This window comes from Elephantulus edwardii, unplaced genomic scaffold (genome assembly GCF_000299155.1).
Source record: "Elephantulus edwardii isolate Elephantulus edwardi_28Jun2011 unplaced genomic scaffold, EleEdw1.0 scaffold00185, whole genome shotgun sequence".
Taxonomy (NCBI): domain Eukaryota; kingdom Metazoa; phylum Chordata; class Mammalia; order Macroscelidea; family Macroscelididae; genus Elephantulus; species Elephantulus edwardii.
In genome coordinates, this window is record NW_006399935.1 from 5894798 (window position 1) to 5922584 (window position 27787).

Here is a 27787-nt window from a genome sequence, read left to right on the forward strand (position 1 = left end):
TGCCCCATGCCAGTCCATCTCATCTCTCCAATGCCTAATATGTCAATATTTATGCGTTCCATTTCTTTCTTAACAATTTCTAATTTTCCTTCAGAATAGTTTTTTTTTAAAGTGTAGTTTCCATTTTATTTTCAGACCAGTTTTTTCTTCAGCGTTTTAAGGAATCAGATCCTTACATGGGCTTTGGTGGTGGTCGTGGGGCAGCACCTGCAGGTCTAAATCTAGGTGGAGGTGTCCGGTCCTTTCGGGCTTCATGAGAACGGTTCCTCACCACCTTGCTGTGAATGGCACAACTCACACAGTAGTGCAGTTTCACATAGAGCTTTGGAAGCACATAGGCATCGAAAACACTCACTTCGGAAATGTCCCTGACAGCAGATGCCTCTACTATATTTCGGATTACGAACTTCTTAATTGCCTTGCCTTTGGGCACGCACTGGGCGCAGTTCGTACAGCCAATAGGCTGCATGTGGCCGCGGCCCTTTTTGGCACGACCATTGTTTCTCCTTTTCTTCGTCATGTTGGAAACGAGGGTCCTAGAGAGCAAGATCAGAATAGTTTTGCTTATTTTTCCCCCTCCTCAAGTTGGTCAGTAAAAAACGACATCAAGGTTTGAACAGATGAAGCATGGACAGCCTTATTGTGACTGAAGTACTTGTAGGTTCTATGCCAATTTTCCACCACTGTGTACTTTGTTGCTATTTAAAACTGTATCAACTCTAATGGAAGAAGAAATTATTTGTGATTTAAAAAAAATAATACAATACATGGAAATGAGGTGTGTCCAGCAATGTGATAATTTAAACGTATAAAAACAAAACAAAGGACAAACGCAGAAATTTGCTGCCGCTTAGATTACTGCAGCTTCTAGGACCCTGTTTCTTTTACAGATTTCAAAACAAAACAAAACACAAAATAAAGAAAGTTGTGCCTGAAATGAAAAAAAAAATAGTTTACACTTACTAATGACTGAGAAGCAAGGATGGGAGACTTCATGTCATAGACGTTGGGCACATTGTCAGAAAGATGTGCTGAGGGCAGTGGGGGGTAAGAGAAAGTGAAGACCTTTCACAGGATGAGTCGGCAGTGATTGTAGCAGTTGGCTGAGCACATCAGAGATGGTAAGGATAAGCAGGATAGGGTGCGTATCTGTGGTTTAGAAGGTCACCCTGAATGACCTTCTACCTTAAACTCACCTGCTATTGTTAGGTGACACCGAGTCGACTATGACTTACAGAGACCCTGTGAACAACAGATCTGAACCCTGTCCTATCCTGTGGCATCCTCACCCACTGCTGCAATCACTGGGTCAATTCATCTCATTGGAGGTCTTCCTCTCCTTCACCAACTTTCCATCTTCCCAAGTATGGTGTCCCTGTCCAAGGAATAGGATCTTCTAACAACATGCCTAAAGTATTAGAGATGAGAGATGAGGCTTTGCCTTGACTCTAAGGAGCCCTCTGGCTGCACTTTCTCCAAGACCTGTCTGTTGGTTCTTCAGGTAGTCCACGGGATATTCAGCACTCTTCTCCAACACCACAGCTCAAGGTGTTAACGTTCAACTTGAACAACCCTATGGAACAGGGACGATTATTCCTCCCCTCAGTTCACAGAGTAGACAGAGGCTCACGGAGATGGTCTGTCCTTTCTCTCCCCCATTCAGGTGGACAGCCTGGAGTCCAGGGAGATGTGGAAAGGCTTCATCCTGACTGTGGTGGAGGTGAGTGGTTGACGTGTCCTTCACAACACTTCTTACACTCTGCTTTAATCTCCACCCTTCATTCCCCAATCAACCCTCTAGAGTAATACAAGTGAATCTCAAAGAGGTGGCCTGCAGACCAGGCCAGGTGCAGCGGCAACACTTAGCTGCCCTGCATTTAGTTAGGCAGTCCTGGTTTCTTTCTCCTCACTGTTCTTGGCGTCATCCGTCCCTGCAGGTCGCTGAGTTTAGACCCTAGAGTCCAGTTTGCCTTTGTCCCTTCTCCCCACTTCAGAAGTTATTTTTTGTCTGTTTTTACGAGTCCCCCTAAATCTTCTGAAAGCCCTCTCTGCACCCGAGGTCTCAGGCGACCTTGGAGCTCTCAGATCTGATTTCCCAGCATGGCTCCATCCTCTGGTCTCAGTTTACCCCTCTGTGAAATGGGCACAGACTCCTGTTCTCTGCTGGCTGGCCATGGTCCTGTAATCCTATCTCCTCACAGCTCTGTGTCCCCTCCAACCTGACTCTGCTTCCTGGACACTTGTACATGATGGCCGAGGCCCGGGACAAGGAGGAGGCTCGCCGTGCGCTCGAGACGCCTGCGTGAGTGGGCCCCCACCATGGTCTGAGGGGTCGGGGGTGGTGGTGGAGTGTGGGTGTGAAGTGGGCATGGAGAAGAGTGCCGTGTAAGGTTGAAGACGAGACAGCATCCTGGCTGGCTGGAGGGAGTTAGGTCTCAAACTAAGGAGAAAAGGAATCTATGGGGTCAGGCCTGAGTAATTTGGGGTGAGACTGGGTCTTGGGACAGGGTCAGGATGCCAGGAGGTGGAGCCTGGTTTCCCAGGGGCGCTGGGTGGGGGCGGGGCAGAATTCATGTACCAGGAGAGTGAGAATGAATTATCAGGGGTGTAAACAAGGCATTGGAAGGCGGGGCTAAAAGACTGGGGGAGTGGCTAGACTCGGGGAGGGAGGAGCTAGGAGTAGAAGGGCGGAACCTGGACAGGAGGTGGGGCAGGATTTCAGGGGCGTGTCAAGGGCGTGTCAAGGTGCTTAGGGGCGGGGCAGGGCTGTAATTCCAGGAGTGGGGTTAGGTCTACAGGGTCAGGACCTGTACTTGGGAGCCAGAAGAGTCCTCAGAGGGCGTGGCCTCGGCCCGGGCCCAGGGCAGGTGGGGAGGTGGGCGGGGCCTGCCCTGAGGGCGTGCCCTACCTGCCGCAGGTGCTTCCTGAAGGTGAGCCGGCTGGAGGCGCAGCTGCTCCTGGAGCGCTACCCCGAGTGCGGGAACCTGCTGCTGCGGCCCAGCGGGGGCGACCCGGGCGGCGTGTCGGTCACCACCCGCCAGGTCCTCAACGGGTGCGCATGTGGGGCCACGGAGCGAGGGTGTGGGGCGGGGTCAACCATGGGGACGTGGTCAGCGAGGGGCGGGGCGACTCCGAAAGGGGGGGCTATGGGCGGGGTCAGGGCTGGTATGAGATCAGGCCCTGCGAGTGGGCAGAGCCACCCATTGAATTGGGGGCCAGGCTCAAATGTAGTGGACGGATCTGCCCTATACGCGGACCACTGTCCAGGGCCCTCCATGGGCGTGAAGTCTGGCTGGAGCCACTTAGTAGGGAGTAAGCCTGGGGCTGCCTCTTCCTGGGGAGCACCTGGATATGGGGCGGGTCAGGAGGGCGGGCCTTTTATGGGCGTGGTGAGGACGTGGGCGGGGCCTTGGATGGCCGGGGTCAGTCGCTGCTGGCCTTCCAGGGGGTGGGGCCGGGGCAGCCCTCCTCGGAGACCCTGGATGGAGCTTGTCCTCCTGGGGGCGGGGTCGAGATGCTTGCCTGGGACCTGCTGGGGGTTAGCCTGGAAGTCGAAGCCCCTTCTGGCCCCTTCTCGGCCTGCAGCTCCCCTGTTGTCCGGCACTACAAGGTGAAGCAGGAGGGATCCAAGTATGTGATCGACGTGGAGGACCCGGTGAGTGGTGGGCAAAGCCGGGGACTCCGGTGGATAAGCGGCCTGGCGAGGCCTCCCCTACCCATCACCACTGCCTGACCACGCCCCACCCCCACCCCCAGTTCTCTTGCCCCTCACTGGACGCTGTGGTCAACTATTTCGTGTCACACACTAACAAGGCGCTGGTGCCCTTCCTGCTGGACGAGGACTACGAGAAGGTGCTAGGTGGGTGTGGCCTTGGGGAGCACGGGTCTTCCGCGTCGCCAGTCCCGCGCCCTCCCCGCGCCCTGACAAGGCTGCCCCCACAGGGGACCCCTCTCCACCTCGCCCCCTCCAGGCCGCCCTCTCTCTTCCAGGCTTCGTGGAGGCAGATAAAGAGAACGGGGAGAATGTGTGGGTGGCGCCCTCCGCCCCCGTGGCCACAGTTCCAGGTGACAGCTGCTTCTCAAGCCCTTGGGACAGATGGAGGGAAGGGCCAGGACTCAGGTCTAGCTATAATACCCTTAGCCGTCATGTGCGCACGTCGTGTACCAGACCTCGAATGCAGAGATGGGACACTCCAAAAATTATCCAGAAACTGTCCCTAGGGGGCTCTCAGATCAAGGGTGGTGGCAAAGCTGGACAGCAGGTCTCCAGGTCGTGTGCAGTCAACCCCAGGACTGGGGTGATGGTGGCTAGAGTTGGATAGAAGAGTAGGACACAACCCAGGGAGGCTTCCTGGAAGAGGGGACATTTGCTGAAGTTTTAAAAGGGTTTCTGGGGGACAGAGGGTGCACTTGGAGAAGTGAAGGTCCAGAGATGGGAAGGGGAAGTGGGCGTGTCTTGGGAAAGGGAGATTCAGTCTGGTTACATCGTGTAGAGAAACTGAGGGCCATGGGTGGGTGGGGTGGTCTCTCTGGCTAGGCAGGCATTCTGTAGGCATGATGGCCATGTGCGTACACGTGTGCACATGCATATACGTGCACCAGGCCTTCTTACATAACCAGAAGTTTATATACCACAGTCCCATGTACAGCTGAGTAACTATGTCCACAACAGTATCTGTGATCCATGTGTTCACATCCTGTAGCCCACACATAAATTAAAAAAAAAAAAAATACACCAGTGACGTCTAACTCAGAGCACACCTCCACTGGTTCCCAAGGCTGTAAGTCTTTACAGCAGCAGGCTGTCCATCTCTCTCCTTTGGAGCTGCTGGTGGATTAGAACTGCTGGCCTTTAGATTAGCAGTTCAACAGATAATGCCACCAGAGCCCCTAGCTTGGCTTCTGACTAAAAGGTTTGAGGTTCAAGTCCAACCAGAGGTACTACCCCAGAAGACAGGCCTGACAGTCTGTCTTGAGACGCATCAGCCATGGAGAAGCCCCTGTAAGACAGTTCTGCCCTGACACACATGAGGGTCTGAGTCAGGTTGGATTCTATTGGAATGGTCATGGGTAGCACGCCCATGCAGACAACCCCCCAGCATGCACTTTCAGGCCTTGATGTAGACACACACACACACACACACACACACACACACACACACACACGGATGGTAGCGAAGTTAGCAAAGCCACAGCTAACTTATATATCTTATTTATCCAAATTGACGCTTATTTTATGCAACTCAGCTGCACAGACCGTAAAATAGGATGTGCAGACGTGTGTGCACGCACACCTTCAGTTCCGCAGATGAACGGCACACGGTTCAAATCCACTGGCTGCCTTGCGGGAGAAGGAAGGGCCATCTCCTCCCATGTGACTGCCTCTGAAAACCCACTGGAGGGTCAGCTATAGGTTCCCCCCCATCCCCAGCCTCCTCAAACCACGAATTTTCCTCAAACCTGAGTTAATTGTCTTTCCCAACCAGGCCCTGCGCCCCCTGCAGGCGCCCCCAAGCAGCCACCTCCTGCATCCAGACCTGTGTCCACTCAGGTCAAGCTGCCTCCCCTACCCCCGCTGCCCCCACCGTCCAACCAGGACGAGAACTATGTGGTCCCCATCGACGACTCCCCAGCTGCCTGCTATGTGAACGATGAAGGTGGGTGTGGTGAGGGGGACAGAGATGAGGCGCTGCGGGCAGTGACAGCAGGTCAAGGTCAAGTGTGATGGTCCACACATCTATTCACACAGTGACTTCCCTGAGGCGGCATGTCGCCCTGAAGCCCAAGCCACCAAAAGTGCAAGCAAAGGTCCCCAAGCCACCCATTATGCCCAGACCAGGTAAGGGGCCTGCCCAGCCCTCCCTCAGCCCTGGAGGGCAGCCTCAGCCCTCATCAGCTCTTTGCTCTGCAGAACACAAGGCCCTCAGCAGCTGCCTGCTGACCAAGAAGCTGGCGGCCAGCACAGCTCAGCCTTTCCTCCCCAAAGCAGGTAAGGGAACAGCAGCGTGGGCGGGGGACCCCTTCTGTCGCTCAGGGCCCCCCACTTCTACAACTTTGCTCTTGGCTTAATGTCATTTTGAAATCTCTGATGTCCTCATTTGGCACAGAGGAGCCCTGGTTAAGTGTTGGGCTGCTAGCATAAAGGTCGGTAGTTCAAATCCACCAGCTACTCTGAAGGAAAAAAGGATGAGGCCAGCAGCTCCCATTAAGATTTAGAGCTGTGGAAACCTGCTGAAAAGCCATCAGGAGTCAGAATCAACTTGGCAGTGGTGGATCTGGATGTTGTAATGGTTAATCGTTCCACAGCTAACCAAAAGGTTAGCAGTCTGAACCCACCCAGGGTACCTCAGAAGACAGGCCTGGCAACCTGCTTCCCAAAACCCTATGGAGACTTGCTCTACACACACACGAACCAGAGCTGGCTGCAAAACCAACAAACACTTATTCAACAAGGGGCCACTGTTTCTGTTTGCATTGGGCTCTGTAAATTCTGTAGCCAGTTCTGAGTGGTCATGGGGGGTGGGGGGAGAGACAGATGAGGGTGCTGCCCTCGCTGAAACTCGGGTGCCTGCTCCCCAGGGCTGGCCAGTGTGACCGCAGAGCTGGAAGAGAAACTGCAGAAGAGGCGGGCGCTGGAGCACTGAGGTTGGACACTTGGAGAGACCAGCTGGTCAATCTCGGGTACAGCACCTCAGCTGATTCTCTGTACCCAGGATTAAAGCCTGTGACCCCAGAGCTCCTGTCTTTGGCTTGGTTTTGGGGATCACTGTGATGGCTACTTCCTCCTGAAGATCCTCAGCTTAACAAACTCTGACCCTGCAGAAAAAGAGCCCATTTTCACAGGCAAGAAAGTAGAGGGCCAGTTAAGCACCACTGAGCTCCAAATAACCAGTCCCACAGCCTGGCCAGTGTTTGACATTTATTCGGAAGCAAGGTGAGGTGCCTGCTCCCTGGTGTACCCCCCAAATCAGGAGTTAAGGCTCCAAGCAGCAAGTGAGGAGGGCGCCCAGCCGAGCAGGCTGGGATCCCCAAAGACAGCCCGGCAGGGCGGGCAGGGCCTAGGTGAGGCTCGTGTTGGAGCTGCTGGTGGCGCTGCCCCGCTTCTGCAGACAGCGCACGGAGCTGGGCACCTGCAGGCCGGTAGACACGTGGAAGCTGCCACACCACACCTGGGAGAGAGAGACACGGAGGGCAGCTGAGAGGTGGAGCCCTTTGGCACCACCCCTTCTGGTCCACGAGCAGAGGAGTCGGGCTCACCGTGAAGGCAGGCAGCACGGGCTGAGTAAACTTGGCCTTGAAGGTGTGTAGCAGCTGTTTGGTGCGGGCGTTGTAGAAGGACAGGAGGCCTGGGGCACAGGGAAGAGCAGAAGGGGGACCGGTCAGCAGTGGGGTGGGTCAGGGCGAAGAGAAAGGCAGAGGGGACGGGAGGGGACCGGGCGGTCAGAGTCACCTTGGTGAAAGTCGCAGTGCACGCCCAGGCAGTCGGGCACGGGGGCGTCCAGCGCCTTGGCCTTGTTGGCGTGCTTGGCCGTGAACGTGACCTGCAGCCAGTTGTTTACGTGCAGGCACCAGGAGGCGGCCGTCTTGCCCAGCTGCTCGAAGCGGCCCAGGCTGCGGTAGGCGACGCCCACACCGAAGGCCTTGCTGTCAGGCTCATAACGCACCTCCCAGTAGTGCTCCCCGCCATCGATCAGCGTGTCCCCTGTGGAGCGGCGTGTGGACAGGGGCTGGTAGAACTGCAGAGGGGCCTTCCACCAAAGGGCAGCCACCCAGCTATTCCCCAGACCCCAGCTGCCCCCTCCAGACACCCCTCCAGCCCCAGCTATTCCTGCCAGGTATCCCTGGCTTAAACCCCACCTCAACTGCAGCTAGGTGGGTACTCAATGAGCTTAATACTCTCTAAATCTCAGGTGCTCCTTCCAAATTCTCTACAAAACTCATATGCCCTCAGTCCTTCCCAGAGAACAGACAATTAATTCCCAGACTCGTGGCCCTGGTTGATTTCATATTCCCACGGATTGTATTTGAGTCTGGATACTCCCCAGATGGCGGTGGCCCCTTCCTCTCCCTCTCTGAATCCAGATTGGACCTGGATGCTGATTTCTGATGGAGACTAGATGCTCCTCTGTCTCCCGCTCCCCAACCACTTACACTCCACTGTCTCAGCCCTTCCTGGCAGCCAGCTTCTCCTCAGGCCTGTTACTCTCCCCAGCTACCCTGGGCCTTGCCTTGGCTTTGAGCTCTGCTCAGCGTCCTGGGCCTCTCTTGTTTTAGATGATCCCTAAATCACACGCCCGGACGCCAGCTGTCTCAGCTGCTCTCCAGCCCAGCTCTTCCTGATGTTCCTTCCATACTATAGCCCACCCGGCTCCACCTAAAACTCAAGTCTCGCCCCTTCCTCGTCTCCGCCACTACCCTGATCACACTGTCTCAACTTGGCTAAGGCTGAGCTACTTCCCTCTCTAGGCTCAGCCACTTGGTAGACACCGTCCTTGTCCTCTGCTTCTTCTTCCGATTCCCCACTCCTCCACAGAGCCTTCTCTTCCTCTCAGGTCTTGCTTTATTCCCAGGTCCCAGCAATCCCCTCCCATCCCCGGCTGCCTCCCACCAGATATGCCGCTTCCCACCCCCACTTCTCTCTGCCTCAGCCTTTGCCCAGCTCTTTCTGGACAGTGGTGACTCCCTTAAGCCCCAGCTCCTCCCCTGACACCAGCTTTGCGCTCACCCAGTCACTCCTGTGGTATGACCCCCCTGTCAGTTCTAACCATTCTCTCAGCTTCTCCTTCAACACCAGTGACTCGCCAGCTCATCCCAAATACTAAGCCACTTCCCCAAGCTTCAGATTGGTGTCAGCTTCTCCACAGGCAACAGTGCTTTCCAGCTGCTCCCCAAATCCCAGCTCCTCCATAGACTCAAGAGATCTCCAGTCAAGCCTAAGCCTCTGTCCTTAACTCCAAGTGCTCTGGCTCCCCAGTGACCTCTCACCTTCAAACTTCCCACTGCCTCAGAAACACAGCAACAGCAGCTTTGTGGATGGCCCCTTCAGTTTCTCCAGTCAGAGGGGTTCCCTTTACCCCTTACTCAGCACTCCTCCCTCATCTTCCCCGCCCCTGCTCCTTACCCAATACCGTGTAGGACTCAGCTGTGAAGCGGTCTCGTCCCCCACGACCTGAAGGCATCCTCTTGGGTGATGGTGTACCCCTGTAGGTGCAGAGATGAGGGGATCCCAGCTCATATCTCACCTCAGCCCCAGGAAGGCTGTCCTGGCCCAACCTAGCAACTGTGGATTTTTGGACAATCCCTAAAAATATTTAACTTTGTTTATATACATTAGATCCCTCATGTCAGCATGAACACCTATGCCCTCTGTCATTTAGAAAACTCCTATTCAACTGTCAAAACCCAATGCAAAGTGTCCCCTCATTCACTCACTGGGCTCCCTCCACCCCAGCCCTGCACACTCTGGGCTGAGTGTGTCTGTGCCCAGCTTGATCTTCTCCACCAGACACAGAGAGGGTGGGGGACAGGCTACCTGGCTGGGGAGTTGACAGGAGATGCCGTCCGCCCCTTGCCATCTTTCTCGCGAGCCTTGATATCCTGCACCTTCCCGCCCATGGCGTCCCACTCCACAGAGAGCTCATCCACCCGCAGGTTCTGGTGGGATGTGGATGCATCCAGGCGGAACATGAACGCTGGGGCCAGGCAAACACGGGAGTCACAGAGATGGGGGAAATCCAGAGACACAGAGAGAGTCCGACAGTGACCAAGACAGACCAAGACAGGGACAGGAAGAGACACAGACAGCGACTGAGCGACAGACAGACCAAATCTCATAGAGAGACAAACAAGCAGAAAGACACTAGAAACAAGGGAAGGTGTGGGGGCAGAACACAAAACCACATGCTGAAGGCTGCGGGCTTGATGCCTAACGATCCCTGGGTCTGGAAGTATTTTCAAGCCAAGTGTTCTACCCTGAGTCTCCACTGAGGATTAATCCCCACAAAGGGGCTAGACTAAAGCATGAAGGGATTAGGTTAGGTTGCGGCTGGACTCGCTTCTAGCAGTGCATGCAAAGTGTTCACTGAAACTTATTGAATCTGTCTTTACTATTGTTATAACATCCTACTTTCAACTCCAGAGAACTACTTTTTGAAATGTGTAAGAGAGAGAATATAAATGTCACCCAGGTATAACAGCACAACCTCAACATCAAAAACAAAAGCAGGGAATGCACCAAACATTCAGGTTGAGGAAGCTGCCCTCCGATTAATGCCTGAGCTTCCTAGCAGCCAATGCAGCAAGGGCCACAGAGGGCTGACTAGGGGGTTCTCATTACCCAGGACTCCCAGGCTCCTGGGAGGAAGGAGCTGAGGAGTCAGCAAGAGAGGGGTGGGAGCCAGTCACCTGGTGTCTCCAGGGTCACCGGCTCGGAGAACTCGCCTGCAACAGCTTTGTTACAGGCCTTCACACGGAAGTTCATATATCTCATGTCGAACTTGAGACCTGGGAGGAGAGGGGAGAACCTGAATACTGTGTGTATATTGAGCCCCATCAAGTCACCTACCACTGGGATTCTGACTCACAGCAACCTCCTGTGTGTTAGACAGAATGGTGCACCTTAGGGTTTGCAATGGCTGAGTTTTCAGAAATAGAGAGCCAGGCCTTTCTTCCACAGTACCTACAGGTAGATTTAAAACCCTCCAAGCCTTTGGTTTGTAATCAAGCACTTTCCACATTGACACCATACACGGATTCCTACAAACACTATACACCCCTGGGTGAAGCTGGGTAAAAGTCCTACTTATTTGTAATTTCCTGTTATCTATAATTATTTCAGAATTAAAAGTTACAACAACAACAAAGGCAGGTGGGAGGACCCGGAGGAGGACCTGCGAAAATGGGTGTGTTTGCTTTGATTCCCATGCAAAGGGTAAACAAGTAGACAAACCATAGCTTCTCAGTCTTTCTGGCTGCAGGATGGCTTTTCTTGCCTGCAATTAGCATGCTCTTTATTAACCATGAATGCTAATTACAGCTCTGGAGGCCGCTGATTACAGCCCCAGAGCAAGCTGGTGAACGGTGGTATTATCTCGTCAGTTAGCTTCCCCTCCCCAGTGGGTTTCTCCCAACTCGGAAGGACTTTTTAAAGCCAATGGGGACCCCCAACTTTGCACTCCATCCAACCTGCTCTTCCACCAGTCAGGTGGATTCCAAGGCTTTCGGATTTAAGTGTCAAGAGAATTCCTGGACCCCAAAGAATGCCCACCAGCACAGCAGCACCCTAGCAGGAGCCCTGCTGGCCTGACTTGTCAAGTTGCTAACAAAAAGGTCAGGAGTTTTGTAACATATCTTACTGCTAAGCTCAAGGTCAATGGTTCGAATCTACCAGCTGCTCTGTAGGAGAAAGATGTGGCAGTGTTCTTCCATGAAGATTAGACCCTGGAAGCGTATGACAGACAGTTCTTCTCTGCCCTGGAAGGCAGTCAGGAGTCAGAGGGAACTGGACAGTAGTGGGTTTGGGGCTTTTTGCTGTACTGCATAAACAGCTCCTGGTAACCCATAAACCAAAGCCCATGCAGCTGTAGTGAAGCCCAGCAGGACTCCTGGGACCCCGTATGTGTCAGAATAGACCACACTGCACAGGGTTCTCTGTGGCTGGTTTGTCAGAAGTAGAGTGACAGATAGTTCTTCCAAGGTGCCTCGGGTGGGCTTGAACTGCCAACCTTCCGGATTGTGACCCAGTGGCTTAGTGCCATTTGGACCACCTGCAGGTGCTCAATAAATGCACATATGACTGAATACTGGAGAGTGGAGATAAGAGGAAACAAAGGGGCTTTTTGCCCTGTGCCTCAGTTTTCTCCTCTGTAAAATGATGGGTATGAGGATTACCGCTGTGAGGTACAGGGGAGCTGATTCTGACTCTGACTGAGCCCAAGGGAGAGGAGAGCTGGCCCACAGGTTTTCCTAGCTGGTCATCGTGGGCTCAGATCACCAGGTCTTTCTCCCGTGGATTCAACGGATGGATCCAAACCATTAGCTTCCTAGATGGTAGCCAAGCACTTAACTGTTGCACAACCAAAGCTTTGGTCTCACATATATGGTAAATATTGTATGTGGACAATATGCTTAGCACATAGTTAACACTTTATAATATTATTATTGTTGTTGTTGTTGTTAAGTGCTGTCACGTCTTAGGCGACTCAGAGCGACCTTATGAACAAAAGTCCTGGACACCTGTATAACTTTCGTCCTCTCTCCAGATTCATAGGGTTTCCAAAGGCAAGCTATTATGGAAGTGGATGCCACTCCTGCTTCCAGGCTTGTTTTAATCGGGGAGCTCCATGCAACACTGTCCACCACGAGTAAACATTCTCACGTTTGACTCCTCAGTGTCACAGTGTTTGGCTTCACAGCGACCACGAGCTACCTCTGTACAGCAAGTGGACATGTTAAGACCAGCCCAGATACGTTGCGCTCACAGTCCCTTATCCTCCAAGCTTCTAGGAGCCTTATCCAGGCCCCCCAAGGCTGATGGGGACTGGGGCTGGGAGTGGGCACACAGGGTGAGCGGGGCGCCTCACCAGTCAGGGTGTACTCCGTCTGCCGGATGCCCTCGATCACCATCCAGGGCTGGTCCTCCTTGAGGCGGGGCGGGCCCTCGAAGTTGGTCCGCCGGTACTCCAGTACGTAGTGGTCGATCTTGCTGTCCTCGTCTGGCATGCGCCATGCCAGGGTCACGCAGTTGTCCGCCACCAGGGACTCGGCCAGGTCGATCACAGGGGCGCTGGGCACTGCCCAGGGCAGGGGATATGTCAGGACGCTGGGGTTGGGGTGGGTTCTGGGATGGGGAATGGTCCACTAAGGGTTCTGTGAAAGGGGAGGGTCCCCTTAGGGTTCTGACTTGGGGAGACTCCTCCAGGTTCTGAAGATGCAGGCAGAACCCCCTCGGGGTTCTGACATGGGGGGTGGGTGGGGCCTCCTTGGAGTTCGGACTTAGGGGAATACCTCTTCCACGTTCTGCAGATGGGGGCAGAACCTTCACGAGGTTCTCACATGGGGGTGGGCCTCCCTCTGACTCTGAGGACACCTTCAGGGTTCTGGAGATGGTGTTGTATTACTGGGAGGGGCCTCTTTCAGACCCTCGGGGGTAGGGCCTCTGTGAGATACTGGGACCCCTTTGGTTTCCTGGGACTCAGGGATCTAGGGGTGAGGCTTCCTCAAGTTTCAATCACAAGGGTATTTGATTCAAAAACAAGGGGGGAAGAGTGGGGCCGTGGGCAAGGAGGGGGCGGCATTTTCTCCACATTCTATCAACCATGGAGATGAGCCTTTCTGGGATTTACTGGCAAATCTGTTCCAAAATTCTCTACCAATTAGGGATGCTATGTTCTTGTAGTTACACCCCTGTTTTAGGGCCTTCCTTGACTCCCCCCAGAAGAGCAGCCTTATCAAGTCCCTCCTCAGCCTTCACTTCATGGCTGGGCCTTGGAAGGCTCCACTCCACTATGGGGCGATGGGGCGTCTCAGATGACAGCACGGGTGGGGTCTCAGGCTCCACCCATGGGCGGGGTTTACCAGCACACTGCAGGGGCTTGGTCTTCTAAGACCCCCATCCTTTGGGCAGATCCTCCCTCCGCCACATAGGGTGAGAATTAGCTGGTTCTCAGGGCCTCCCGTGGTCCCCCGAGTTTCCCTGAAACCCCAGCCCTCCAGAGAGCTCCCCTCTCACCAGGCAGGAATTTGAGTGACTGTAGCATCCGCCGTTCCTGTGCAAAGTCCACCATGAGGTGACTCATGTTGTCGCTGACCTTGGCTTTCAGTGACAGCCGGAATGCAGGGGCCATGGTCACACTGTGGGGCGGGAGGTGAGGGAGTCCGCTGGAAGGCATCTCAGTGGGCTCCGGAAGGGGTGTCACAGGTGTGCATGGACCCCGCCCTTAGTCCTGGTGGAGGGACCTTCACCTGGGTGTCCCCACCTTCACACCAGGGGTAGGGGACTGGGGTGGGGCCCGACCCCAGCATCTTACCCGTCTTTGATTTGCTTGGCAGCCTGGAGAAAGGGACAGAGGGAAACTCAGACATGTCTGCACCCAATCAGAAGGCCACTAGAGAGACGGGAAGACTGAGGCCCTGGATGGAAGTGCCTGGCAAAGTCTCCCATCGCCAGGGCAGGAACCCCTATCCCTCTTCCCCCTGTGCTATGTCCAGAGAGAAGGAGGGCAAAGGCTGGGCCCCAGCCCCACTTCTTGGTCTGTGGCCACTACCCACAGCAGTCAGGTCTACTAGTTAAAAACACAGGGCACCCACTTAAGCATGCATGTCAGATAAACAGTAAATTGAGAGAATGCTTTACAGACTTATAAACTGATGGAGGGCTGTTGTGAGTCAGAATTTGACAACAATGGATTTTTTTTAAATGGTTTATAGTCCATGCAACCTTTGGGAGATACTTAATATTGTATGGGATTAAACGGAATACACTTACACTATAAATGGGTTGTATTAGAAATTCAGAGAAGCAAGAAATAGGTATTTATTTATTTATTTATTTTTTAGCCTGAGTACGTCCTATACAATGTTTGGGTGCACTTATTTGGAAGCAGGAGAGGCATCCACTCCCTAAACAACATGCCTCCGGAAACTCTATGAACTTTGATAAATGTTGATAATTCTAGAGGGGCTTCAGGCTTTTTGTTCATAGGGTCGCTCCGAGTTGTGCTTGACTCAAAGGCAATCAACAACAACAACAACAACAGAAACGCTGCATAGGATATACTGGTATTAAAAATTATTTATTGTGAAATTTGAATTTTACTTAATAAGTCGCAAGCGACTCGACGGCACCTAACAACAACATAACAACTTAATAAGTAACTTTTTTTTTAGTGAAAATGTGTCTCATGCCATATTTGGGACATATATATAACTAAATCGTGCATGGGCTATGCTCACACTAAAAATGACTTCTTGTTCAGTTGAATTTTAGATAAATAATGAGTAATTTTATCGTGGAACTATCTCCCACATAGTATTTGAGATACACTGGCCTCAACCATTGCATAGGATATATTCAGCCTTAAAAATATTTGCTGTCGGGGAGCTCTGGTGGCCTAGTGGTAAGGAGCTGCAACTACAATCCCAGAGGCGCACAGTTTGAATCCACCAGATGCTCTGCTGAGGAAGGAGGGACAATCTCCTCCTGTACTAGTCAGATCGGATTTGACGGTACACTTACACAAAAACAATAAAATAAAAAAAATATAAAAAAAATATTTGCTGCGAATGAGAACTGAGGCTCAAGCAGAAACTTGTACACCAAGGTTCATAGCAGCATTATACACTGTCACAAGAACATGGAAACAGCCCAGATGTCCAAACACAAACGAATGGATTGAGAAGTTATGGTACATTCATATAATGGAATACTACACCACACGCAGGAGCAAGGATTTTGTAAATTACTACCTAACTTGGCTGGAGAGCTTTATGCTGCGTGAACTAATTCAGTCCAATAAGGACAAATACTGTATAAAACCACTATTGTAGAATGAGTATGAGGATCCAAGGTGCGGGTGACAGTGGAAATAGAAAGGTGAGGATGGGGGGATGTCGAGTATTAATCATAAGACTGCACAATTTGATGGATGAAGGAAATGGGAAGGTCAAACTTTGTAAATAAATCAGTGTAATATAAAACTAATTAAAAATATTTGCTGTGAAATTTTAATTTTTTCATTTTGGTGAGATAAGCCACTTCTTTTGTAAACCACTTATGAGAACCACTTTTAGATAAACCGCTTGTCAAGTATTTGGGACATAAAACCACCTCACTGCCATTGAGTTGATTCTAACTCACAGCAACCCTCCTCACTTTAAGGGAGGAGATGACGCATCTTTCTACCTCAAAGGGCCTGGTGGATTCAAACTGCTGACCTCTGGGTTATCAGCCCAGCACGTATGCACTACGCCACGAGGGTTCCATATCTGGGGCATCCTCATATTAAATCTTGCACTGACCATGTTTAGACTTTAAAACACGCCTTGTTTATCTGAAATTCATGTTTCCATGGGGTCCTGTATCTTATGCCTCCCAGTATGACGTGTGCAGAGCCCACCTGGGGAAAGTCCGCGCTGTCTGTGGCTTGCAGGGTCTGGTTGGCTGTCTCCAGCAGCTCCTCGGAGCTCTCCAGGGCCCGCGTGCAGGCGGCCAGCTGGTTCTGTGGGTGACACAGTGCCACCAATCAGCACAGTGCCAGATACCCCACCCCACTGCATTCTCTCTCGACCCCCATCACCTTCGGGATATGGTAACACTCTTCTAGCAGGTTGATGGTCAAAAAGTGGACCAGCTACCTCCTGGGACATTGCCAACTGGAGTGGACAGTGGGGTCCAAGGGCTGGATCCAGCATGAGGCGCTGGACTGGAATGACTTGAAGGGGTCTTAGAGGAAGGGAAGGGAGCTTGAGAAGCAGAGAAACAGCTTAAAGATGCTCAGAGCTTCCGGCAGCTGTAGCAATACACCCCATGGGTCTCGTTCCCAGGTGCTCTGAGCCCTTTTGCCTCACTACCCCTCCCCCTGCCTCACTCTGGTACACTGCACTCAGTCCTTGAACTCCAGGAAGGAGGGAGAGGCTAGCGCCTCCAGCCCTCGACTTCATCATGCTCTCTCTTGTCCAACCATCAGCCACCGTGGAGACCATGTTCTTAAAAATGCACATAGACCTGGCCACACCTCAGCACACTATTTCACAGGCTCTGGGGGGGGGGATGGGATTCAGAGGTTTGAGGATGTTGTCTCCGACACGTGGATACAACCCAAGGGTGCTCAGGTTGGAGTCTGAGGCCCAGGGGAACCTGGGAGGCATCAGGGCAGAAGTGATACCATCAGACCCAGGGAGCCCTGTGCGTGGCACTGTGGAAGGGCAGGAAAAGACCCAGCCAAATGGGGCAGAAGGGAAGGATGAGAGGGTGTTAAGTGAGGGTCCAGGGGGAAGTTGGAATGGCTGGGCCAGGCCAATGTTATGAATTGGATTGACTCCCCCAGAATTACGTGTCAAAAATCATATGATACTTGTGGTTTAATCTCATTTGGGAATAAAAGCCTTGTTAGGCTAATGAGACAATGTTAGTGGGAGGCGTGTTTTGAGTCAATCTCCCTTGAGATATGAAAAGAGTAGATTAAAAAAAGATTTTTTTAAAATAAAAGAGTAGATTAAGATAAATAAGCAGAGATGGGAGAAGACAGAGGCCACTCTACAAGCAGAGGAGAGTTCCTTCCGAAGAGCCAACAACCTGGAGAAGACTCCAGCGACTCAATCATGGTGTTGGTGGAGAAAAAAAAAAGGGATATACTATCATTGGAGGCATAGATGCCAAACGTGTATCTCTCACACTTTGGGCATGTTGCTCAGAGAGGCTTGGAGAGACACCATGCTCAGAGAGGTGGAAAGATGGGCAAGAGAGGAAGACCCTCAACCAGACAGACTGACACAGTGACTGCAGCAATGGGCTCGAGTGTGTCAGCGACGAGGATGGCACAGGACAGGACAGGACAGGACAGGGTTCAGGTCTGTTGTCCACAGGGCTGCTGTGAGTCACACTCAGCTCAAAGACCCCTAACAACAGCAATATGGGCTGTCAGAAGAACGAACACATCTGTCTTGGGGGAAGTACGTCCAGAATATTCCTCAAAGGCAAGGATGGTGAGGCAGCATCGCACATCCTTCGGACGTGTTATCAGGAGGGGCCAGTTCCTGGAGCAGGACACCGTGCTGGTAAAGGCAGAGGGTCAGCAAGTAACGGGCAGAGCTTCCAGGAGAGGAACTAACACAGTGGCTACAAAAATGGGCTTAATCAGCAGTGACTGTGAGTCTGCGCAGGACAGGACGAGGCTTCGAACTCGGGTCTCTATGAGATGTAATCTACAGCCTCCTGAACGACAAGATAGAGTTCTGTTGGTTCACGCCACCCACTGATGGTGTTTCTATGACAGCAGCCCTGAGTCATTAAGAGAGAGGGGGAGCCAACACTAGTCCAGCAAGTAAGGATGGGGTGTGGGGAAGACTTAGGAGCACCTCTGAGGCCAGGGAAGGAGGGGCAGGTTTGGGGGTCTCAAAGGAGCCCGCCCTCTGTCCCCACCTGCAGTTCATAGGTGCGGCTGGCTCGGTCCTGTTTGATCTTCATCAGCATACTCTCCTTCAGCTCCTCCAGCGGGGCGAAGAGGGACTGGAACTCTGCCTCCAGGTCCTCCTGCACCTTGACTGAGTTGGCCTGGGAGAGGACACTAGGGGCAGAATGGCCGGGAGGGACAAACTCCTTGTGCAGATAGGAAGACTGAGGCTGGACCCACACAGACTCACTGCCGGCGGCTCCAGCCCTTCAGGGGCGTGGCCTACATCCCTGGGGCGTGACCTGCATCACTGGGCATGGCCTACAGCCTTGGACTACATCCCTGGGCGTGGCCTACCTCCCTGGGGCGTGGCCTACAGCCTTGGTCTACCACCTGGGGCGTGGCCTACCCCCCTCCTGGGGCGTGGTCTCCCTTGGGGGTGGAGTCTCCCTCACCTCCACATTCAGCAGCATCTGCTTGAGAGAGTAAATGAAGTTCTGGATCTCTTCATTTTTCACAGCCAGCGTGGTGATGATCTTCCGCAGGGCCTCCTGTTCCCGTCCCAAATACACAGTCTGTGAGTCCCTCAGCCTGGCCGGATCTCCCACCAAGGAGCCCCTTCCCAGTTCTGCCTTCCAAGGCCCCAAGTGGGGGCTACGGTGCTCTAGCTCTAGAAGACGACTTGCCTAGCAAATAGGTACCAGGAACATACTCCTTTTACAGAAGGAGAAAGTGGAGCTCAGAGGGAACCTCTCAGGGAAGGGCAGAACCCACAAACTGGAATCTGATCCAGGTTTGCCCGACCTCTATGCCTCTAGCCGGTTACCACTATCCTAAAGATGGGGCAGGCTCTGGAGAGGGCTAGCCTGGGAGAAGAAAAGTCTAGGGGGAAATGGGACCAGCAGAAAAATGGGCTAACCTGGAGAAGGGACAGGTGTGCTAGAACAGACCCTAGGGAAGGTGGACTAGGCTAGCCTGGGCAAAAGGCCAGGGGGATGGGCTAGCTTGAAAGTGGGGTTTTCCTTGGGAAGGATTAGTAGAGCAAAAGGAGGTGAGGGTGGAGGGGTAGCCTTGGGGACAGCAGTTGCCAGGGTTAAAGAGCCCAGGTAAGAGGGGGTGGCGTGGCTAGCCTGGGCGAAAGCAGAAGTCTTGATGATGTGGCCCTCTGGGCACATGTTGAGTGGGCCTCTGGCTCTCAATCCCTTTTCTGGGGACGTAGGGTCACCCATGCTAAATTGGAGAGATGTCCTCCAGGGACACCTAGTCTGCGGCCGGATGAAAGGTGTGGGGGATGGTGTCCTGGGCAGGGACCTGGATGCTAGGCAGAGTGGAGGCATGGAGAAGGTGCACCTGGATCCAAGCCAAGATGATAAAGGGGTCTTGAAGGGGTCTGCATGCCGGATTTGGAGGGGGTCTAGTCTGGGTGGGGCTGGGCGGGGGTGGGGCCTCAGCCGCAGAGCTGCTGGGGGGGGGGCGCTGCGGCATCACCTGGTCCCCTCCCCGGCCCACCCCCCCGCAAGCCCCGCCCCGCCCCGCCTGGGTCCTACCCTCTGGTCCTCCATGGCTGCACCCGGGACGCCCTGGCCCGGCCTGGCCCGGCCCGCGGGCCCCGCTCGCTCTTTTGGTCTTGGAGCTGCTTTTGCCGCTGCCGGGAGCCAATGGGCCGCCGAGTCCTCTCCGCCGCCGCCGCGCCCCCCGTCAGCGCTCCATCACTGGGCGCAGTGCGCAGGCGCGCCTGCCGTGGCAGCCTGGGAAATGTAGTTTCGCAGGGAGCTGGGAGTCCCAGATCCTGGAGCACACCAGGCGACATTTGTGAGGATGACAGAGAGGCCCAGGCTGGGAGGCAGGATGTCAGGCTTCTATTCCTGGCCTGCTGGGCTCCATGGGGACCAACCCTAGCTCAACTGGTGTCTCAGTAGCCCCAGTTGCACACCCCTCTCCCCCAACTTCTTGCGTCCACTCACACTGGCATTCTAGGTTCTCTTAGATCTGACCCTCACCACTCACACTCTTTGCATTGCGGAAAAACCAAGGGCTAAAACAACTATGAAATATCATCTTATTCCAGTAACAGTAGAAAAGTTCAACAGAGCAGCAAACAAGAGATGCTGGCGAGGTTGTGGACAAATTAGAACCCTTATGTACTGTTGGAGGGAATGTAAAATGGTGCAATCACTATGGAAGGCAGTATCATTAGACCCAGCAATTCTACTACTGGGAATATACCTTAAAGAAACCAGAACTGCCACCCAAGCAGATATATGAACATCTATGTTGATTGCTGCGTTGTTCACAATAGCAAAGAGATGTGAACAACCCAAGTGTCCATCAATTAATGAATGGATAGAGAAGCTGTGGTATATTCACACAATGGAATACTATGCAGCACTAAAAAAACAAGGAATTCATAAAATAATATACAAAATGAATGACCCTGGAGGACATTATGCTGAGTGGAATATCTCAGTCACAAAGGGACAAATACTGCATAGGGCTACTGTTATAAAAAAGGACTGATAAAGGGGTTGGGGGAAAACTAAGAAAAGAGGGGATCAATAATGTACACTGCATTGAAACAGATAAGGGAAAGACCTGTTTAAAAGGAATATATGATTAGGTATTATTTTCATGACAACAGTCCAGAACAAGAGGTGCATAACAAAGTGGACTGGGGGGAGAAGGAGGAAATTGTGCAACACTGGAATGCTTTTTAAAAAGAGAAAAGCAAACTGGAGGGGTAGGAAGAAAAATGTGCAACAATGAATGAATGGAAATCCAAGTTCTTGGTAAACTGTCGTTAAAATTTCAATAAAAAATTAAAAACGAAAGGAAGGAAGGAAGGAAGGAAGAGACCAAGGGCTTTGTCAAAGCTGCTCTTCCACCTCCAATGACCGAACTCCTGGCCATCCCTCAAAGCCCCAGGCTCCAGTACCTCCTCCTCCAGAACTTCCACAACAGCTCAGAATTCACAAGACCAGGAATGCCTGTGTCGGGCTCTGTCTTTCACGTAGAGAGTGTGTGAGCAGGAGTGACACCCTCAGATCGGGAAACCAGATGGAGGAGTTGAGACTTTGGAGGTTGTGTGTAAGGGAAGGAAAAGATGAGGCAGAGGAGAGGAGCTGGAGGGGCCTGGCACACGTGAGGAGATAACTCTGCGAAGGAGAGCTGAGTGCATCCTAGAGCCTGCCACAGAGCAAGGCAAGGGAGACCCATTTCACAGCTGAGGCTGCTGAGGAGACTCACGTGCACCTCATTGGCTGAGCCTGGCTTAGTATCCACGCTCAGCTGAGGGTGAGGAAGGGGAGGTGGAGGGGGCTTCAAAAGGGGAGAGAAGAGGAAGAGCTGGAGGGGGCTGGGAAGTTGGGGCTGTGGTGGGAAATTGGAGGGGGCTGGGAGGTTGGGGGTGGGGTGGGCAGTATGCTTCTGTGAAGGTGCCTCCCTGTGGCTGGTGGGAAAGGTTCTTTGAAGGCTGGAGGCATCTCATTTCTGGGTAAGAAAGGAGGTCATGCTGTGGTTTGGGGGTGAGACATTAAGGCCATTGGTCTATCACCACCGCTCCCAGGGTCCCAGGGGTTACTTCCGGCTGGGGAGGGAAGCGTGAAGGGCTGAGAGGAACCCCAGAGCCTGTACATCCCTCTCAACTGGACCGCTGGGTTTTCCCTGAGTCATGTACAGGGGCCCCGATACTTGTGGTGGGACCCAAAACCACCAGCAGAAATTTATTCCCCTGAGACACAAAGGAAGGCATGTGGGGGTACAATGGGGAAACCTTGCCTTTGGACACTGCTATTCAGTCCCAACCCACCCCATGCCACCTGTCTTTTCAGTGTGCCCCCAGCCCAGCAGTGTTTACAGGTGGTCCGCAAAGATTTTGTGCAATGCGAGACCTCTATCTCCCCACTCCTCAGTAAAAAAAGGCACTTTGGGGAAACTGAGGCACGAGGTAGCAGGAAGCAGAACCCAAAGAGCCTGGCCACCAGATGTCTGTCCCCAGCCCTGAGACATTGGCCTCTGCCGTGGGGGCGGGCGCTGTGGCAGGAAGTCTGTCGAATGAGTTGGGGGGAGGGCATGACTAGCCTCTGACTGGAATTGGGGGGGCCTTAAGGGGCTGGGGATTGGGCCCCTGAGCACAGTGCTGGTTCTCCTCATCCATTTCTGGGGTAAGTACTGTGGCTCCTTTTCCCTTGCCCCCTCCCCTCTCTCCATCACTCCAATTCTCTGTCTCTCCCCCTCCACATCCCCCTAAACCTCTTTGATTCTTTGCTGTCACGCAGACCTGCCTCTTTCTGATACACTGGGTCTTGTGGGATTGGAAGATTTCAGAAAGTGCCCTTGTGCATGGGGGGTTAGGCCCTCCACTGCAGTCTGGGTGACCCGCCCACCGTACGCACCTCCCCAGCCTCAGCTGCCCTCTCCCTTTCCTCACACCAACTACTTGTCTTTCTCTGTGAATCCGACTTCTGACTTCCAGGCCTTTGTACCAGATGATCCCTCTGCCTGAAACTCTTCTCTGAATCTGTCCTTTGGGCCTTACTCACAGGCCAGGGACTAGACACAGGACTGGACCCCTCCTGGGGGTCTGACAGCCTACATCCTGGCCCACAGTAATGTTGGTTTCTAACCCTGTCACTTGGTTCCGCCGGCCCCCTCACCGGGTCTGGGGTTCCGCTTTGCAGGGAGCTCCCTGACCTCCTTCCTTCTTTCTCTTCCCATTCAAATTGACTTGTGGTTCTTTGAGGGGTGACCTTCAAACTCTATTCAGTCGCGGTGGTCCGTCTGCACTGAGGTGGGCTTGCCTTTCCTCCTTGCTTTCTTGGCCTGTTTCATTTGAAACTCAGTCCTTACCCCTCTGCTCACGCACTGCCTCGGTCTGTCCCCCATCATCTGCCTACAGGTCTTGGTACACCACTCCCTGCTGACTCCTCTCATCCCATCTTCTCTCTCCTTGCTCACTCTGCTCCCCACTCACAGGCTCCCCACTGTTCTTCCTGCTCTCAGGCACAGACCTGCCTCCACACGGGGTGTTTCCTCTGCCTGCCATGCCCTCCCACAGACACCCACTTGGCTCCCAGCTCTTTCCTACTCTCTTTGTCCATCCTGATTACTCTGTTCCAGCCACAAGAGCCTCCTTGATGTTCCACCGACACACCAGTCACAGACCTGCCTCAGGGCCTTTGCACAGGCTGTTTGCGCTGTCTGGAATGTTCTTCCCACTGGTCTGCCCATGGCTGGTTTCTTCTTGTCATTCAGACCCATTCTCAAACGTCACCTCCTCAACAGGTAATGCCCCCTCCCCTCATCACTAACCTCTATCCCTTCTCTGTTGTCTGTGTGACTGAGAGCTATACCTATCAGAGAGCTTATCTCGGAACCTTCATGGAGTTGAGAAAGTTAGACCCATTTCACAGATGTGACTACTGAGTCTCAAAAGAAGGGATCCTCCCAAGATCCTATAGCCAGCAAGGTGGCAAATCCTGAATGCCTCATCCCTTTAGGCTAACACACACACACACACACACACACTACACACACATGCATGTGTACACACGCACATATATACGCACAGCCCCCTGAGTAAGTCCTTGCCCACCTCTCCCATCCCCCAGCCCTACTAGGAACCACACGACTGAGTGTGATACAGGCACCTGCCTCGCTTCCGTTGGAGCAGGGCAGCCAGGCCACCCTGACCTGCCACATGGCACATGACCAGGGCTGGGAACGGCTCCGCTTCGTGTGGAACAAGAATGGTAAGGATCTGTGCCATGCTCTCATCACCCATGGCCGACTGAACCAGAAGAATTGTGGGCCCCAGGGGCAGCTGTCCTGGCGGGCACCAGGGACCCTCACGCTGAGCCTGGGCCCGGTGAGCATCAACGACAGCGGGATCTACGTGTGCTGTGCGGCTGTGGAGATTCCGGACCTGGTGCAGGGCAAGGGCAACGGCACGCAGCTGCTGGTGGAGGCAGGTACGAGGCAAACGGGCTGGGCAGGTGCGGTGGCTGGGATGGGTCTCTGGAAGCGAGCTGCTGTGTGCTCTGGTCTCTTCTGATTCACGGCAACCCCGCGTGCACAGAGGAGAACTGCTCTGAAGAGTCCTCCATGCCTTTCTCTGTTCTCCGTCGCTGTGACCGAGAGCTGTCTTCTTTATAGACGCAGATTGCCAGAGCTTTCTTCTGCAGTGCCGCTTGGCAGATTTAAACCATCAGCCTTTCGCTGCAGTGAACCATTTGAACCCCCGCAGGTGCTGCTCTGGAAACGTGAGACTAGAATTGTTGTTGATGGCAGTAGCTCAGTCAGCCAGGGCTGGGTTACTCGGTTGTGACCTGCAGGGTAGCTATGGGTTGTTTTTCCAGTGTCGATCACCAGGCCTTTCTTCCTAGTCTGTCTCAGTGTGGATGCTATTTTGCTGTTCAGCAACACGCCAGCCTCTTCTGACAGACAGATGGTGGCTGAGCTTGAGATGCATTCACCAGCAATCAACCTGGGTCTCCCACATGGGAGAGAAGAAATCGGCCCAGATTCTTTTTCTTTTAAGTTTTTTCTTTGTTCTTTGGCTAAGAGTTTATGTAAGAGATAAGTTTTTGCAATCAATAGCTCACACACAAATTGTTCTGTGACATCGGTTACACTTCCTGCACTGTGCCAGCACTCTTCCCCTTTCCTCCCTGGGTTTCCCATTTCCATTAGTCCGGTTTCCCTGCTTCTCCCTCTCTTCTCATCTCTAACTTGGGGTGAATGTTGCCCTTTTGGTATTTTGTGGTTGACTGTTCTGAGACACACAGGCTTCAAGGTATTGCAGTTTGTTTTTACATCCTGTCATTTGGCTGAGGGCGGACGTGGGAGTATCTGCAGTTTCAAAGGAGCCACGTGTCTCCCGGAGATGGTCTCTAGGCTTTTTTTAGTCTCTCTCAGACCAGATGGTCAAGTCTGTTGGGTACTATACCCACTTTGACTTTTGTCATACATTTATCACCTGTTCTGACTGGGCCCGTTGGCTGTGGTCTTGGGCAGGGCAGTGGAGAGTGGTGGCAGGCACCACCTTCTTCTTTTGGTCTCAGGTGAGAGGAGGCGTGGTTCACATGGACCAGCAGTTCTATGGCCTAATTGCTCCCTTGGGTCTTGGTTTTGCTTTGTTCTCCTTTGTTCCAGGTGGAAAGATACCAGCAGGTGGTCCTTAGATGCTTTTAAGGGCCACTCACCAGGCAAAGATGTAGAACACAGCCGGTTGTCCCATCTAGCCTCGTTTTCCCTGGGGCTACGGTCCCTAGACTTCACGTCCACTGCTTCTGTCCTGAAGCTCATGTAGTCTGTGTCTCTTCTCTGATCTGTGTGACTATACATCCAGCATTTACATAGGAATACCAACCCCTACGACTATAGGTGTGCCCAGGTGTACTCCCGTATGGCCTCCCTAACCTATTTAGCTTACATATTTAAAAGACGTATTGGGAAAGTCTGCTGTTAGGGACCTCTCCAAAATACTGAAGAGCAATGGTGTCTCTCTGGAGACTAAGGTGTGTCTGATACAAGTCATGGTCTTTACAATCACTTGTTATGCATCAGAGAGTTGGACAATGACTAAGGAGGATAGAAGGAGAACTGATAGCTTTGAGCTGTGGTGCTGGAGAAGAGTATTTGAATGTACCATGGACTGCTAAGGAAACAAACAGGTTCATCCTGGAGAGGGTTAAATTGGGCTTCTCCTTGGAGGCAAGAATACATACTTTGACATACTTTGAGCATGTGTCAAGGAAGGACTGGTCCTTGGAGAGGGACATCATGCTTGGGAGGGTGGAGGGACAGCGCAGGAAGGGAAGACCCTCTATGAGGTGGATTGATTCAGTGACTGGGGTAATCAGGATGGGTGTGTTGGAGACGGTGCGATTGGCACAGGACAGAGCAGAGTTTAGGGCTGTTGTACACAGGGTTGCTTTGAATTGCGAGCAACTCGATGGCAAATAACAATGTAACAACAACAGCAATAAAGGGGGGGGGGAGAAAAGCAAAGATACCTAAAAATAGTTGATCCGGGGTCGGGGTCAGGGGGATTGTATGTATATCAATGAAGAAATTTATCTTTTCCTTTTCAAAGAGAGGAGCGAACTGGGGGGAGGAAGGTAAAGAAAAAAGTGCAACCATGAATGAATGAAAATGAAAATGAAAATCCAAAATATCTCCACGGCACATAACAACAACATTTACTTGTTGTTGTTTACTTGTATGTTGTTGTGTATCGTAGAGTCAGAACTGACCCATAGCTCATCCTCCAGTGGATTTTCAGAGGCTGTTAATTGCACAGGAAGAGGTTACCCATCCTTCTCCTGCAGAGCAGCTGGTGGATTTGAACCACACGCCTTTGGGTTTGCAGCGGCACAGCTGCTTGTCACTATTTACCTGTATATCTATTCACAAATGAATGTCACTACTGCTGTCATAGGATTGCATATGCTGTATCATTTATGATGTTATCACTTTTTTTTAAATTGTGATTTGAGTGAAAGTTTACAGAGCAAGTTGGCTTTCCATCCATTCATAATTCATTTTAATTTAGAAGATTGCTATATTCATGGCATAACTGCATTCCTCCTACTTCCTCCCAGTGATTTGCATGTCCCTTCATCCTTCTGCCCTATCAGGTTCTTATTTTCTGATTTTTCTCCCTGGGCAAATGCTGCTCTTATGTTCCTGTCTGGTTGATTGTTCTAAAGAGTGAGGTACCTCCCTGTGTAAGTAGTCACCTTATGTTGTTATTGATTGCCATCGAGTCGAGCATGACTCATAGTGACCCTATGAACAAAAGACCAGAAGCTTTTCTAGAACTCTCATCATTTCTCAAAGTTCGTATAGGCCTGTCTATTGTTGGGCTGAAAACTGAGCCACAAGGCTGAATTTTATTTCAGGCCTGAAGGACGATGAAGAGTCAAATCTCAGAGACCCCACTAGTGTCTGTTAGACCACTAAGCCTGCTGTTACTTTGGTTTTGAATCTTCTTCCACATCTCTTTCCTCCCACTCTGTTTGACCTTCTGCTGAGAGAGGTTAGCAGTGGTGGCCGGGCACCATCTACGTCTTCTGGTCTCAAGTCATTGAGATTGAGATTCACATGACCCATTAGGCCTTTGGATCAACTATTTTTTTTTTAATTGGAAATTTTATTTTATTAATTTTAATGAACATTTACAGATACTTTGGATTTTCATTCATTCATGGTTGCACTTTTTTCTTTACCTTCCTCCCCCCAGTTTGCTCCTCTCTTTGAAAAGGAAAAGATAAATTTCTTCATTGATATATAATCCCCCTGACTCCGACCCGGGATCAACTATTTTTAGGTATCTTTGCTTTTCTTTCCCCCCTTCTTTATTATGATTGCTGTTGCTGTTACGTTGTTATTTGCCATTGAGTCGTTTATGACTCATAGTGACCCTATGTACAACAGCCCTAAACTCTGCTCTGTCCTGTGCCAATCGCACCGTCTCCAACACACCCATCCTGATTACCCCAGTCACTGAATCAATCCACCTCATAGAGGGTCTTCCCTTCCTGCGCTGTCCCTCCAACCTCCCAAGCATGATGTCCCTCTCCAAGGACCGGTCCCTCCTTGACACATGCTCAAAGTATGTCAGACAAAGCCTCAGAATCCTTGCCTCCAAGGAGAAGCCCAGTTTAATCCTCTCCAGG

General features: G+C 52.3%; 3 protein-coding genes across 3 annotated transcripts in view; 2 read left to right on the forward strand and 1 right to left on the reverse strand.

The window, feature by feature from the left end:
• Window positions 1-6644, forward strand: part of STAP2 (signal transducing adaptor family member 2) — a 17309-nt gene extending 10665 nt beyond the window's left edge. The window contains exons 4-13 of the mRNA XM_006896443.1: window positions 1664-1720; window positions 2202-2302; window positions 2918-3052; window positions 3586-3655; window positions 3757-3859; window positions 3991-4065; window positions 5487-5657; window positions 5750-5839; window positions 5912-5989; window positions 6580-6644. Coding sequence (XP_006896505.1) covers window positions 1664-1720; window positions 2202-2302; window positions 2918-3052; window positions 3586-3655; window positions 3757-3859; window positions 3991-4065; window positions 5487-5657; window positions 5750-5839; window positions 5912-5989; window positions 6580-6644 — 945 coding nt within the window. The remainder of the gene's footprint in view (window positions 1-1663; window positions 1721-2201; window positions 2303-2917; window positions 3053-3585; window positions 3656-3756; window positions 3860-3990; window positions 4066-5486; window positions 5658-5749; window positions 5840-5911; window positions 5990-6579) is intronic.
• A 414-nt stretch (window positions 6645-7058) lies between these two features.
• On the reverse strand, window positions 7059-19839 carry FSD1 (fibronectin type III and SPRY domain containing 1). The gene is made up of 13 exons (XM_006896393.1): window positions 19658-19839; window positions 18566-18661; window positions 18140-18271; window positions 16116-16217; window positions 14028-14050; window positions 13730-13851; window positions 12582-12791; window positions 10405-10503; window positions 9533-9692; window positions 9122-9201; window positions 7451-7702; window positions 7258-7346; window positions 7059-7169 (listed from the first exon to the last, which is right to left on the reverse strand). Exons 1-13 carry the CDS (start codon window positions 19670-19672, stop codon window positions 7059-7061), a joined length of 1491 nt encoding a protein of 496 aa, XP_006896455.1. The 5' UTR covers window positions 19673-19839.
• The window catches only part of TMIGD2 (transmembrane and immunoglobulin domain containing 2), a 22077-nt gene continuing 13960 nt past the window's right edge, over window positions 19671-27787 (forward strand). Inside the window, exons 1-2 of the mRNA XM_006896444.1 lie at window positions 19671-19839; window positions 23717-24076. Coding sequence (XP_006896506.1) covers window positions 19671-19839; window positions 23717-24076 — 529 coding nt within the window. The remainder of the gene's footprint in view (window positions 19840-23716; window positions 24077-27787) is intronic.

Coding starts and splice junctions, on each gene's coding strand:
- FSD1 (XM_006896393.1), bottom strand. Junction 9,202..9,532: donor CCTGTCAACTCCCCAGCCAG/GTAGCCTGTCCC, acceptor CTGCACCTACAG/GGGTACACCATCACCCAAGA. Junction 7,347..7,450: donor GCACTGCGACTTTCACCAAG/GTGACTCTGACC, acceptor CCTGTGCCCCAG/GCCTCCTGTCCTTCTACAAC.